Here is a 15,589-nt window from a genome sequence, read left to right as displayed (position 1 = left end):
AAAGAACCTGGGTTACTGAATCATGACAGGAAAAGCCACCCTCTGGCAGGAACACCTGGTTTGTGACAGATTTTAGCTTGCTCTAACTCATCCAGGACTTTCCTGGTGGCTCAGACGGTAAAGCGTCTGCCTACAATGTGGGAGACCCGGGTTCAATCCCTGGGTCGGGAAGATCTCCTGGAGAAGGAAATGGCAATCCACTCCAATATTCTTGCCTGGAAAATCTCATGGACGGAGGAGCCTGGTAGGCTACAGTCCATGGGGTCACAAAAAGTCGGACACGACTGAACAACTTCACTTTCACTCACTAACTCAACCAGAGGAGTAGAAGCAGCCATTTGATGCTGAATTAGCCGTGGTTCTCACCTACCTCCTCCTCTGATCCTCCCTAGAGCTGAATGAGGCAGTGGAATCAACCCCTTTTTACAGAGGTATTAAGCAACGTTCAGAGAAATTCAGTTGTTGAGGAGGAGATCACATGTCACTTTCCTAGATAAGTTCAGTCTCAAATACAGACCTTCTGATTTCCAGAGACCAATTTTTTTCTACTGTGAAACACAAATGCTAAAGATTCCTCCTTAAATTGGACATACTAGCAGTTGACCTAAATCTCTGAACTACGAAACAGATTATAAAAAGATGAATGAGAAGGCAATCCCCCCTTCAAGATAACTGTATCATCCATTTACTACTGCATGCTCAGTGCTCAGCCAAGAACATAGCAAGCACAGTGAAGGGCCTTTACACATGCCCGCAAAGATTTTTTTTTAAAGTCTTGCCAGGATGCTCAACACTTCTAGTCATCAGGGAAATGCAAATCAAAACCAAAAAGAGATACCATGTCACACCTGTCTGAATGACTATCATCAAAATGAACACAAATAAATGTTAGCAAGAATGTGGAGAAAAGCAAACCCTCCTACATTGTTGGTGGGAATGTAAACTGGTGTAGCCACTGTGGAAAACAGTTTGAAGATTCCTCAAAAAAATAAAAATAAAACTACCATATGACCCAGCGACTACACTCCTGGGTATATATCCAAAGAAAATTAAAACACTAATTCAACAAGATACATGCACCTCAATGTTCATTGCAACATTATTTACAACAATCAAGACATGGAAGCAAGTGTCCAAAAACTGACAAATAGATATAGAAGATGTGTACACACACACACACACACACACACACACACACACACACACACAAGATGGAATACTACTCAGCCATAAAAAATAAATTCTTGCCATTTGTAAACATGGATCGACTTGGAGAGTATTATGCTTGGTGAAATATGTCAGAAAGAGAAAGACAAATACTATATGATATTACTTATATATGGAATTAAAGAATACTACAAACTAGTGAATATAATAGTAAAGAAACAGATTCACAGATACAGAGAACAAACTAATAGTTACCAGTGGGGAAAAGGAAGCGGGCAGGGGCAAGATAGGGATAGGAGATTGAAAGATACAAACTACTATATATAAAATAAACTGCAAGGATATATTATGAAGCACAAGGAATATAGCCAATATTTTATAATAACTATAAATGGAGTATAACCTTTAAAATTCTGAATCACCATGTTGTACACCTGAAACTCATGTAATACTATAAATCAGCTATAAATAAAAACATCTTACCAAGAAACAAACATTCAAGTGTACATCACACATTAAATATCAGCAAAACAGGTGCTGTGTACATCTTTCACATGTAGACCAACCAGAAGACTTTAATTCTATCAAGTGTAATTTATTTAAATAATAATTCAATTGCACATTGTAGTAAACCAGTAAATCAATATGAAAATAAAAAATTCCAAGAGTATCCAGCAACTTAAACACACATCTAATAATGCAGAGTATTCTATAAATACTAAGGAATGAAAAATAAAACACTGACTTTCAAGATGGGCTGATTTATTTGCACTTAAAAATACGGTTTCTAAGATGATATTTGTTTTCAAAAATGTCTTAATGTTAAATATAGGCTACAGGAACTGATGTCTTCATGTTGAAAATTTATATCTCACATCAGCATGAGCTTATACATCATAGATGATAACATTACACAAAATCAGCAAATGAACACCCATTTTGGAACACAGTTTTGATATTAAAAACATCAGAAGTTCACAGTTTTCTTCTTGACTTATACTGATAAAATGCTTTTATACCTACAAGCCATTTCACTTTCTAAACCAGATCCAATGCCTACTTGATCAGCAGATGGATGCTACTAAACACATTCTTCCTACCTAGAAGTCACATCTTCCATTTCTAAACACATTTTGCTCTGTAAAACTGTGACCACTGGGAATGGGGAAGACAGGATTTAAGTTCAAATGTAATGAGAAGAGAAAAAGTGAGGTAAAATGCTGAAAATATTTACTAATAAAACATTAAATTTTAAAGTACATACAGGTAGGTTTGATGATTCAACAGGAAACCAACAGTGATTTGCAAAAACGCTATGGCCTATAATTAAAATCCCCCTACATGTCAAGGTAACATGAAGGTTTTTTAGGTGACCAGATCTCTAGACAGATTTGTTTGTGCGTTTAAAGTCAAAGCAAAATTTTCCAAGTGAAGTACCTACAAAATAAATTTGCTTTGGAAATAAGCCTCAGTAATAAAATAATACCTCTCACTTATTAAATATATATTTTGCCTTTACATATGATTCAGCAACTTACATCAAAAAATTCAAGAGTTCTATAAACATCTGCAAATAAATATTTTAAAACACTAGTATACAAATGAATCTGCTGGTATTCATTCAGGTGTTCGGATGTTGGCAGTTAGCAAAGGAAGAAAATTTTTAAATAAACTACTTAGCTATAAAATTCTCCCCTAACATAACACGAGAATGCAATACACTGTTGAGAATTAAGTAATTTTTCTGGATAGCACATAACAGTGAAACACATGTGTTCTCCTTCCACAAATCTTAGTTACACAGAACCCAGTGGTACTGTCTTTGGAAGCCATTAAAGTAATAGCCTAAGATTTATAATGTTTACCATAATCTCTCTTTATGTGTAAATTACTTTCTTAAAGCACTAGATAGGAAACATCTGTCCACTATGAAGAAAAAAATCACTTCAAGAAAAAAAGTGAACGAACAAAAATTATTTAAACTTTTTTACTATACCCAAAGTTGCCACCTGGACACTTGGCTCCAATAAAGACAAGAATGAATTAAAATGCATGACTCTAAAGCAGGGAGAGTCTTCCCTTGAAATGAAGAAGACCTTCCAGCACTTCAAAATAATGCAATTCCTTTAAAACTGAAATAAGCAATATTCTTTAACACGTTAATTTTATCTGGTTTCTCTGGTTTTCAGTTCTGTTACACTGAGACTAACTTTTTTTCCCCCTAAATGATGTAACACAAACTAAAAACTTAAAACCAATTTACTAAAAAAAATATTAAGTAGCAGTAAAACAAAAGCTCCCACTGGGATATACCAGCATCCCTTATATTCATCATTTAAATTACGTGTGTCTAAGAACTACTAGATTAACATATAAGGTACATTATATATTAATATGCAACTAGGTTTTACTTAATGAAGGTATTAAAGTACCTTTAGTTTTCCTATGAAATATCTCATCTGTAGGCACTGGTATACTCTCTTTATTAGTGAGGTGAGGTGGCTGCTTTAATTTCTTCCATGCAGAGTCATGTTACAGTATTACCACATTGACACATCTGTAAACGGGACAAGTGAAGGTTGGACTTCCCATGAAGCTAGATCCACATTGTCCTATGGGATAGACCAGGCCAAGAACCTGCTCAGCCTTCTCAATCTACTACATAGCCCCTGTATCATTTCTTTTTGTGGTTACGAAATTATAAACAGACTGGAATGGACTTGAACATCAAGGTCAAACAGCAACCACTCAACACAGAAGTTATTACTCCTCAAGCTAAATTCTGGTGTGTTCTTTTCATTACACTTCAACATTCTAAAGTAACTAAATCTAAGGGATGCTTACAAGACAAAACTACCAACAATGAGGAGCAGAAACAGGGTTTTACAACAAGCAATCTAATAATATAAAGAAAAAACATGTAAATAATTGGTCTAGGGGAAGGGAAAATAGGAGAAAACCCTGTACTCCTTCTGAAAGAACAGTATAAAATAATATTATCTATTTAATATTTGTAAGCTGTTTTTTTTGCCAACAAAGGTCCGTCTAGTCAAGGCTATGGTTTTTCCTGTGGTCATGTATGGATGTGAGAGTTGGACTGTGAAGAAAGTTGAGCGCCGAAGAATTGATGCTTTTGAACTGTGGTGTTGGAGAAGACTCTTGAGAGTCCCTTGGACTACATGGAGATCCAACCAGTCCATTCTGAAGGAGATCAGCCCTGGGATTTCTTTGGAAGGAATGATGCTAAAGCTGAAACTCCAGTACTTTGACCACTTCATGCAAAGAGTTGACTCATTGGAAAAGACTCTGATGCTGGGAGGGATTGGGGGCAGGAGGAGAAGGGGACGACAGAGGATGAGATGGCTGGATGGCATCACTGACTCGATGGACGTGAGTCTGAGTGAACTCTGGGAGTTGGTGATGGACAGGGAGGCCTGGCGTGCTGAAATTCATGGGGATGCAAAGAGTCGGACATGACTGAGGGACTGGACTGAACTGAACTGAAGCTGTTTTCTATCTGCCTATTTATGTATCTGACCAAGAAATGTTTAGTCACTAAGTCATGTCCGACTCTTTGTGACCCCATGGGCTGCAGCCTACCAGGCTCCTCTATCTATGGGATTTCCCAGGCAGGAATACTGGAGTAGGTTGCCATTTCCTTCTCCAGGGGACCTTCCCATTGGCAGGTGGATTCTTTGCCACTGAGTCAGCAAGGAAGCCCCATAGGAAATGTCTAAAGAGCTTTAAAATATGTCAGTTACATGTATGCATATCACTTAGGTATCATACACATATTAAACATAATAAGCAGCAAAAGACAAATACACATCTTTAAATAAACTATTTGCCAAATTATTCTCTAAATGGGTACCTAGTACCTAAAATTTTTAAAGGAGACTATTAGCCTAGCTGAGTCGATATTGAAACACTAATAATATAAGGAGATTGAAGTGGGTCACCCAAATCTTCAGAATAATGTTAATCCTAGAAAATATTTTAATCATATAATCTAACATCTTAAAAGTGAGAGTCTCTTCGTCTACAAACTAAGAGCTTGTGCTGTTACATCCCAAAAAGTAAGGAATGTCTATAAAGTCAGATTAAGCTAATAATCCTAAAAATAAAATCTCTCAGTCTAGTATATAAGGAACTGAGGAAGGGAGAGAATAATAATGTTCAAACAGGCCAATGATCGATGACTATCTGCAGAAGAAATATAATGAAATAAAGGTTTATGGGAACTTAAAATAGAAAAAGCAAACCTCACAGATACATATTTGGACCATGACGGGTGATTTAAGGTGATCACAGCAGGCAGCAGGTATAAGTCAGAACCCCAGGAAGCATGACAGGGGAAGGCATGTATGAATGAATGCTCCCTGACTCTCAGCATCATTCCAACATGTGCCAAGTTCCAAGTGCTCTATGATGGCATGTAGCCAGTGGCTACCATAACTGGACAGAGCAGGACTGAAGGAGAAACAAGAGTGTTGAGAGGTTGGGGAGGTTACATTTTCTGAGATCCATTCCATGCCCTATGAATCACAAACTCTTAGGGCATCAGAATAGTCACTGGAGTCTTCATTAGATTATTTTAACTAAATGTATTTGAATTTATGATTTACAAATATGGATTAAGTAAGAAAAAACAGAAATACAAAAAAAATTAATGAAGAATTAATCAGAATGACAGAAATTTTTTCAGTTGACTATAAAGATCTTTTTGAAATTACTTTTAAAGTTCAAATGAAGAAAAATCTCTATTCAGAAACATCAACAGACTCGGTTTAAAGAATAGATGAGAAGTGAAATCATAATGAATATTAACAGCAGCAGCTATTAGTGCCTACCACAATGTAACTGCCTCTAAAAGAAGCTTCAAAAGAGAAAACGCTTACTTTTCTTTGAAAGGTGGTAACTTTCTTCTTTACACAATCCCACTGATTTGAATCCCACTGAACAAAGACTCACAGTGACCTCAAGGCTCAAACCATAAGCTTCCAGGTCAGGTAGGAATGATCATCACATAACTCTGCTAAACTCACTCCTTTGCAAAAGAGATGGTTATACTCTTGTATTGTTTCAATCATTAATAATCTTTGACACTGATTAATCTGGAATTCACCCACAGCTTCTACGCACTTGTAGGAGAGACAAAGAATCAATGAACCTCCTTTTCCTATATAACTTGAGACCTTCTTATATCCAGAAGAAGCAAAGAAATATTAAAACATATTTTCATATAAGAGCTGATACAGTTGATCTTCCATTGTCAAGCCGAAATCATGCTTTCCTTGCCACCAAAATTACAAAGGCTAATCTATTTAAGTCTTAAGTTTGTGTTTGTTAGTTGCTGAGTCATGTCTGACTCTTTGCAACCCCGTGGACTGTAGCCCACCAGGTTCCTCTGTCCATGGAATTCTCTAGGCAAGGATATTGGAGTGGGTAGCCATTCCCTTCTCCAAGGGATCTGAAGTTTGCTGCTGCTGCTGCTGCTAAGTCGCTTCAGTCGTGTCCGACTCTGTGCGACCCCATAGATGGCAGCTCACCAGGCTCCCCCGTCCCTGGGATTCTCCAGGCAAGGATCTTAAGTTTACATAAAGCCAATCTCTGGTTTTGCATTTAAAAAAAACAAAAAATTTTAAGGCAATTATACCAAGAATTACACAAATTGCACCAACTGTCAGACACATTGGCAGCCCAACCTCCTTACAAATGCCCCTTACAACAGCAGATAAAACATTGTCACTTCAGGACTCATTCTTCACAGAACACCCTGAGTCACAAAATAACTCTATAAATGCAGTATTAGCAGAGGTCACAGGAAACTAGTACTGCCATGGTATCTTGAACATGGCAGGAAACAGATGAATATTTGTAGCATTAATGATACTACAACATTTAAAAATCCATTGGATAGGTTAGCAGATAGGAAATAAAAATACAAATATAATAAGAACAAATAACAAAGGAAAAATCTTAATGGGAGATATGAATTTTTTATATTTGTTCTGGTAATGCTGAGTTAAAACAAAAATAACCTCCATTAACTTAAACCATTTCCATTTTACATCAGAAACAGCATTTTTTTTTACCTTACTTTTGCTTTGACTCATAGCTTCTCACAAAAGCAATGAGATTTTTTTTTTAATTAAAAAAAATTAATGTCACCAAAGCTCTTCTAAGGAATTTGGAAACTTTTTTCCCAAGTAATATTTAAAGAAATTGTTCAACAGATTTTCCACTACTAATTGTAATGGCAGTTAATTTATTTCCTCTTTTGTCTGGTCCTCATGTAAAGTTTTATAATTCATATTAATAGCATGTGAGGAAATCTACCACCTATATTATCTGAAAGGGTGGTACTCTGACTAGAGTTGAATTCATCATTTTCCATTGGAAATACATCCTCCGTATTGGCCAAGAATTAGTACGGTGAAGAAAATAAGATCAAATACCTGCTGGATACAGGTTCTTGGGCGTGCGTGCATGTGTGTGAAGTCATTTCTGTCATGTCCAATTCTTTGTGACCCTACGGACTGTAGCCCGCCAGGCTCCTCTGTCCATGGGATTCTCCAGGCAAGAAATACTGGAGCTGGGTTGCCAAGCCCTCCTCCAGGGATCTTCCCAACCCACAGATCGAATCCACGTCTCTTATGTCTCCTGCATTGGCAGGTGGGTTCTTTACCACTAGCGCCACCTGGGAAGCCCACAGGCTCTTATAATAGGAAATAAACATCAAGGCGCAAATTCACAATGTGAGCTCATGTCAGTGCTAAACACTGAATAAATCCAAATTTGTTTGAATCTCCACGCTTCTTTCATTTTACATCAGAGACCACAGACTCAGCCAATCCTTTAGTTTTGATACTGTAATCTGTACATAAAAATCATAACTATTACAACTCATATTGACAAAGCCTTTCAATTTACCAAAAAAGCCATCACGCACGTTATTCCATTGAGCCCTCACAAACACCAAGCTCTGTGTTGCTATCTCCACTGGGGAAACTGAGTCCTAGAAAGGGTTGATGCCTTGTTCCATGTTGAGGAACTATTAACTAACAGAGCAGGGCTCCTGACTGCCAGTCAGGGGCTGTTTTTGTTCAACTGCAGAGGCTTCCAGGACAAGGTATTCTTCATCACAAAAATAAGGCAAAATCCTGACTCATCGATTCATAAATCGTTTTTTGTCGCTCTGTATGCAATCTTGTCCTGAGCCGCTGCATATACACATTGGAGAGCTGGGGTGGGGGTGCAGGGCTGGAGGCAGTGGTGATTGTAAAATAAAACGCACACCACGTGGGAATGGTTTGGATTAAACATTTTAACATTGGTTGCTGAAAATAAATACCTAAGACACTGACCTACAATTATAAAACTGAAAGAGACCTTGGAAGTCATCTGTTCTTTTTCCGTTTCACAGATGAGGAAAATACAGTGACGGAGAGAGCCCGGAACTCCCTAGCGGTCACCCTGGTAACCGCTGGTACAGTGACGGGGAGAGCCCGAGACTCCCTAGCGGTCACCCTGGTAACCGCTGGTACAGTGACGGGGAGAGCCCGAGACTCCCTAGCGGTCACCCTGGTAACTGCTGGCAGCAGAACCAGCACCATGCAGTCAGGCTCCCTCCCGCGCTACGCCCTGATTGCGTCTGCAAATTAAAGGACTAAGCACAGTCCAGATACTTACAAGGAAACATCACAGTGCTGGAAAGATTAGAAAACTAGACCTTAGACACCAACAGTATGAGTGTAAAAATTCTTGGTATCCTTTAAAGCAGCAGGAACTTTATAAGAAAAATAATCAATGTCTATTTTTTAGCTCTCATGGATAAGGTTGAGAACAATCCAAAATATAAATTTCCCCTTTAGATACATGGAGTTTTCTGAGTTTTGTTATAATAATGATAGACTTAAGTACATTCAAAAACAGGACAGTCTCTCAAAAATGCCACCACCTTTAACTTACATGAAGAATAAAAAATAATAACATTTCATCTTTTCTAGATACAGGTCTTTCAACCAATTACGTACGTTACCTGTCCTGTTCACACCCATTACTTGTCTTTTTCAGGAGTTTTCTGAAAATGATTAAGCTATTTCTGAATGTAGGTTTTTCTTATTTTCTTTCTGAAACTTAAATTCTAGGCAACAAACTATCTCTGAAGTTTAACTGCCCAACAAATCTAAATATGGCTCAGGTTATAAGCCATTTACTACCTACATGATATTCATTTCCACATTTAAAAAAATAAATAATCTATTTAGACTTTATTGTACCTGTGAGTCCTTTAAAAGACTTCTTCACTCTCCAATTCAAATTAATTTGAAATTCCTTTTGAAGATGCAAAATATAAGAGTTTTCAAAATATTACTGACCATCATTCCATAGAGAAAAAAAAAACACTTAAGTAGACCAAGAATAAACCACACAAATTATAGAAAATATTGACAGTAAAATTAGTTTTTTGTCTCTCATTCACAAGATCATTTTTCCACTTTAATACAAGGCCTAATCTATAGTAGACGCCGGTAGGAATTGAGAGAAAAGTCCATCCTTCATGTTCTGATCAATCTGAAGACGATTTTTTCCAGAGGTGAAGAGCTGCCTGAATTCTGAAGTGTAGTCTGGACTCCAGCGAGTAATCTTTGTAGTTATTTCTAAAGACAGAAAACAATAACATTTTAATGTCAAAATTCCTTTATAAACCAGGGTACCACCACCCTCCTCCCCTTCCTCTCACCTTCATTCTTTATTTACTCTCAAACATCACTATGCATAACAGTGGATTTTGTTAAAATGCAGATTCTGTTCCTGGGTGGAGGGGGGGATGACAATATTCTGTATTTCTAGAAGTTTCCAGGTGGTGGTCTAAAAATTCTACTTTGAATAGCAAGGTTTGTACTTCTCCCAAACAGCAAGAAGGCTATGCTGAGGACTTAAAAAAATTCGTGACCTATTTTTAAATAGCTGACCTCCTTTTCTAAACTGGAAATTTTAGGCAACCTCGTATAAACAAGGTGAATAGGATAATTCACCCCTCAAAAAAAAATTTAAGTTAAACACACACACACACACACACACTCATGAAACAACAGTGACAACAAAATTACTCCAATTCTCACAGGCAAATGTCAATGGTTTAGTCAATAATTATTATGTGACAATGTCAGGAGGGGAATTAGAAATTCACAGATTACTTTAAAACCTCACTTATATCATCCACACTGACTTTTTTTTGCTAGAATTGTTCAGACTCAGAAAAATGGAGTGGCTTGGATCTTGGGCTCTACTCTCACACACACCACCTTGGCCTATGGGAGAGAGATATCTTTCTCTGCAGTGGCACTCACTTCTTTCTACAGCCCTCTATGTTATACAGGTCTAAGGGTTACTTACTGGTAACCTTGCTAAGGGTTATTATTCATAAGCTAAACCAACATCTTACTAGAATTTCAAAGGATGTAATTGAGTATTTCCCTAATTAACCTCGGCAGCTTTGCAAAGCTCCTACTGTACAAGGAGAACTGCAGATAATCAACAGTCTTGAAATGATTGGGAAGTTTGTCTATGTTGACATCACTAGCATTGTCTTGAGTTAGTGTTGACTTTTTGATCACTGCTGGTCTTTCTCCTTCTCAGGGAATTACTGGTCTTTTATTTTCATTGCTATATATTTGCCTTATGTATTACCTGAAAGTGAAAGCTGCTCAGTCTTGTCCAACTCTCTGCAACCCCATGGACTGTAGCCTACCAGGCTCCTCTGTCCATGGAATTCTCTAGGCCAGAATACTGGAGTGGGTAGCCATTTCCTTCTCCAGGAGATCTTCTGAACCCAGGTATCAAACCCCAGACTCCCGCATTGCAGGCGGATTCTTTGCCGTTTGATAACACTAAATATGTCCACATGATAAAATACTTGGAAACAGTACTTTTAGTCCCAAATTTTCTAATGGCTAGATTTGAAGATACATGAATGTTAGCTGAAATGGCAGTCATACTCACTCTCAAGAAACTAACTTTAAAAGTGACTTTCTCATATCTCTAGGTTAATAAAATAAAAAAGTGGAATGGCTGACTCCACTTTCTCACTTCACTTGTCCAAATTGCTGATGATCTTCATGCTGCCAAATTCAGCAGCCACTTCTCTGGTCTCACCTTGCTTGACCTCTTGGCAACCATCTTCACAACCTCCCACTCTTCTTTTGAAACATTTTGTTCACTTGGCTCTAGAGGATGTCATCCTAACTCATGGCCACTTCTTAATCTTACTATTTAATCTCTAAAATAACTGCATAGCTCAAGGCTCTGTGCTGGATATCCTTCTCTAGCTATAAAACTTCCCCCAAATAACCCCACCACAGCTTTAAATATCACTGTCTCTGTCCTGGTGACATTCAAGTATCTACAACTGGCCTTGACCTTTACACTAAACTACATGCTCATATAAATGACTGTAAATTCACCATCTCCATATGAATACCTATAGGCACCTCAAAATAACAGAGCCCAAACAGAAATATGTTTTTTTTTCCCTCTCTTCAACCCTGCTCCTCTAAGCATTCCCCATTTCAGTAAAGCATCGTTATCAACCTAGTATCTTGACACCCTCCCCCTCCTATCCCCAGCCAGGAATGCTCCTCATCCAGCCTTCTGGTGACAGATCTTCTCAGGACTGGCTTTAATTATGCTAATCTCAGCTACATAGCACCTCCTCAAGGAAACCTTTCAGAATTAACAGTCTAAAGTAATACCCAGGTACCTTGTATCATATCATAAATCTCAATGAAGCATAAATCATTGCTATTTTTCTTATCTGTGTATTTACCAATACCCCACAATTTAGAAAGCAGAAACATTGCCTGTTGATGCACAGTTGTTTGTCTAGAACCTTCTCTAGTGTCTGGCACATAATAGGTACTCAGTGAATACTTGCTAAATTTAAGGAAATGAACAAACCAATGAGTTATTAAGCTAGTTATGGCCTAGAGCTATCACGGCATTCTTTCTCCACTGCAAGTAGTGTTCAAAGCAAGCAGACCACAGGGTTTGTGTCCCCAGTAAATGAACCATGATCACAGGAACTCTGAGCACCACTGTCCACCAGGATTGATAAAGTGCTATGAAATTGCCACAATAGCCAGAAAGAAGAAAGAGTCAGGAAGATTCAAAGGGCTTCTTCAAATGAGAGGCTTTTTAATGAAATGAGAGAGATGGTGGAATATACCAAAGGTCAGCAAACTATAACCAAAATCATGGCCAACTCTGGGCACACCCATTTATTTACATATGGTCTTCTATGGCCACTTTCAATACTATTGAGTACTTACAATGGAGACCCTCTACTGCAAAGCCAAAAGTGTTAACTGGCCCTTTACAGAAAAAGTTTTCTGACCCCTGATACAGAAGAGAATAGGTTAGAAATCTGTCCTGTAGGTACCCCCAAATCACAACATTTGTAAACAGTCATAGGGTCAGGCATTAAGAAGCTTGAAAATTGCACAATTCTAACAAAAGCCACAAGTGGAAATTAAGCATAAATTAGCAAAGGCAATATAATGAATAATTTTTCATTAATACGTTCATTTTTAAGTGTATCAAGTTATTGCTGTTGTAAAAACAGTATTGATATTCCTGATTCCATAGCAATCAAGGAAAGCTGCCGTTACCACTTACCTTGCAGTTTCTAGGACCTTTATGGCCTTGTCAATTTCTCCTTGGTTTTTATACAAAAATGCCAATTCAAACAGAGTAAATGGCACTAGGTAGTGGTCATACTTCAGTAGCTTTTCGCTAAAAGAGTGAATGAAAAGTAATTAAATATAAACAGAAGAAAGAACATATCATTCTTTTTCAACATATATATTTTTCCCCATTCTTATGAAAATAGGTACAGCACTAAGTCTATTACTAGAGAAAAGCTGTCATTATACAGTTAAAGAATATAATAAACCATGGCAATAAACAGTATGCTTTTAATATATTACTTTTTTTTTTTTTTTTTTTTTTGGTCTCACTCTATGGCATACAGGATCTTAGTTCCCCAATCAGGGAAAATTTAACTCATGCCCCTTGCAGTGGAAGCACAAAGTCCTAACCACTGGCACACCAGGGATTTCCTCTACCACTCTTATTTTATTCCTTAGTCTAAACCCAGCGCTGAACATTGTTTCCTGCCTTTTCACATAGACATTATCCTAGAAGGACAAGATCATGAACATGTTCAGAAATGACGCCATTTAGAAAATGACTCCACTTGTTTTTCACTAAGGTTTAACTCTCTTTACACTGTTTGTCTTATAATGCTTCAAAATGTCAAGAAAGAAGGGGCCGACACTTCCGTTTACAGCAGTATTATGAAAATTATCTGACTTCCTAATATCTAGAAGCGCTGAAACAAATAAGAGCAACACCCTTTTAAAAGGAGAGCTCAGCTCACAAGAACATAAGGAAGACTCTCAAACCGAAAACAAAACCAGAACTCCAATTGTGTCGATGACGCCAAAGCACTCCTGGGTCTGTCTCAGCCAAGGCTTTGTGTCTCTGTCCACACAGGAGGTGAGACCTTGGGCCCACATAATACATAGAGCAGGGGCTGAGACCACTACGTAAAGCTGGGGCCCAGCTCCATTAGAGAAAGGGCAGATGACCCACTCGTGAAAGGGTAGAGAACCCACTCGTGCACAGGAGGAAGCCAAGGGCAGTTGGCTCTGTGGCCTACACTCTGTGCTCAGTTGCTTCAGTCGTGTCTGACTCTGCGACCCTATGGACTATAGACCATCAGGCTCCTCCACTCGTGGGATTCTCCAGGCAAGAGTACTGGAGTGGGTTGCCATGCCATCCCCCAGGGGATCTTTCTGACCCAGGGATCAAACCCGCGTGTCTTATGTCTTCAGCACTGGCAGGTGGGTTCTTTTTTTTTTTTTTTAATTTTATTTTATTTTTAAACTTTACAATATTGTATTAGTTTTGCAGGTGGGTTCTTAACCGCTAGCGCCATCTGGGAAGACTAACCTATTCTCTAGGTAGGAAGAAAAAAGCAAATCCCTTAAGAAATTAATAATCAATGGACCTGTCCTCACCTAAATTTATAATTCAAATTTATGTGGCCCAAATGATTCAAGAACCTCTAAGCAACAAAATTAACATGAAAGTAGCCCAGGGTGAGAAAAGCCTTTGGGGCATCTGGCAGAAATAAAAGCACAGAGCTTAGAAAGAGACTCTTTCTCAGTCCTAGCCTCACTGGAGTCTCAAGATAAAACTCATTCAAGTTGAGTTCACAGTCCAAAACTATAAAACATACCAGCAAACTATCCACTATGAGATTCAAAAGACACAACAAATAGCCCAAATAAGTCATCCTTTTGATCCTAATAAAAATGTCAATAAAAGGGAGCTCAATGGATACTTCTTTAACATATTTACTAAAGACAGCATGTTATTAATTTGAGAAATAGACATTAAGTCTTTCCTCTTCTTATAAGGACAGCAGTCCTCCTACATTCTCAGAAAATATGGTCGGAAGAGGAGGATCAGTAGTTATAGATGGGAAAGCACATGATATCGAACAGAAGACGTCAAGCAGAAGTCTGTGGCTGTGACTTATTTGGTATACAGAATGGTTTCCAAAAATTGAGCCAAGCTTTAAAAATCAGAAGATGTTACATAAAATTCAGATTCCAGGCTTTCAATGATAAATTGTAGGGATTATTACTAGTGGGCCCACACTGTCAAGAATAATAATCCATTTGAGTTCAGGAGTGGCGGTACTCTTTAGAGAGACCACACAATCTCCGTGATCTGCAGTGCCTTCTAATCCACATTCCCACCATCACTCAGAAAGGTTACTTGTCTGGCCCCTGTAGATAACTGCATCTGTGACTCCAGATGCAGAGAAGAGGGCCAGGCAACAGAACCTTGACTCAACTCTCTAATTAGCAAAGGAGCAGGACATCATCATCAGTGCTACTGAGGGGATAACACTCATTCATCCCAGAAAAATGCCCCTTGCCAAAAGGGAAGCTGTTATAGCATTTATCACAGTTGTTCTTTCCTGCCAAATTATCATTACAATGATGGTTAGTCTGTTTATTCAACTCTGAAACCCTAGGATTCAGGATCACAGTTTCTGGCACATAGTGGGTACTCAAATATTGGTAGAATAAATGAATGACAGACAAATGCACAAATCAAGAAATATCAGATGTTCAGTACGTTACTGCCAGAATTTAGACAGACACCTGTCAGCTTGGCTGTAAATTTAGCTTTCGTGCATCACGTCTAAACACCACGTGGAAAAGCATAAAGCCATGTTCACTTAGATTATCATTTCTTTCTCCAAGAATAAAGAAAACATTACTGGATTCTCTGACAACACCAAGTAAAAAAAGGTTAGCAGCAGAGACAAAAGCATCACTTT

General features: G+C 38.1%; 1 protein-coding gene across 7 annotated transcripts in view; it reads right to left on the bottom strand.

Moving 5' to 3' along the window:
* Positions 1-1,912: 1,912 nt before the first annotated feature.
* TTC39B (tetratricopeptide repeat domain 39B) overlaps positions 1,913-15,589 on the bottom strand; it is a 154,860-nt gene continuing 141,183 nt past the window's right edge. For all 7 annotated transcript variants that reach the window (XM_055578034.1, XM_055578029.1, XM_055578035.1 and 4 more), the window contains 2 exons: positions 12,847-12,963; positions 1,913-9,830 (listed from right to left, as the gene is read on the bottom strand). In XM_055578034.1, the coding sequence (XP_055434009.1) occupies positions 9,740-9,830; positions 12,847-12,963 (208 nt within the window). In that variant the 3' untranslated portion in view covers positions 1,913-9,739. The remainder of the gene's footprint in view (positions 9,831-12,846; positions 12,964-15,589) is intronic.

This window comes from Bubalus kerabau, chromosome 4 (genome assembly GCF_029407905.1).
Source record: "Bubalus kerabau isolate K-KA32 ecotype Philippines breed swamp buffalo chromosome 4, PCC_UOA_SB_1v2, whole genome shotgun sequence".
Taxonomy (NCBI): Eukaryota; Metazoa; Chordata; class Mammalia; order Artiodactyla; family Bovidae; genus Bubalus; species Bubalus kerabau.
This window is presented reverse-complemented; position numbering and strand designations above follow the sequence as displayed.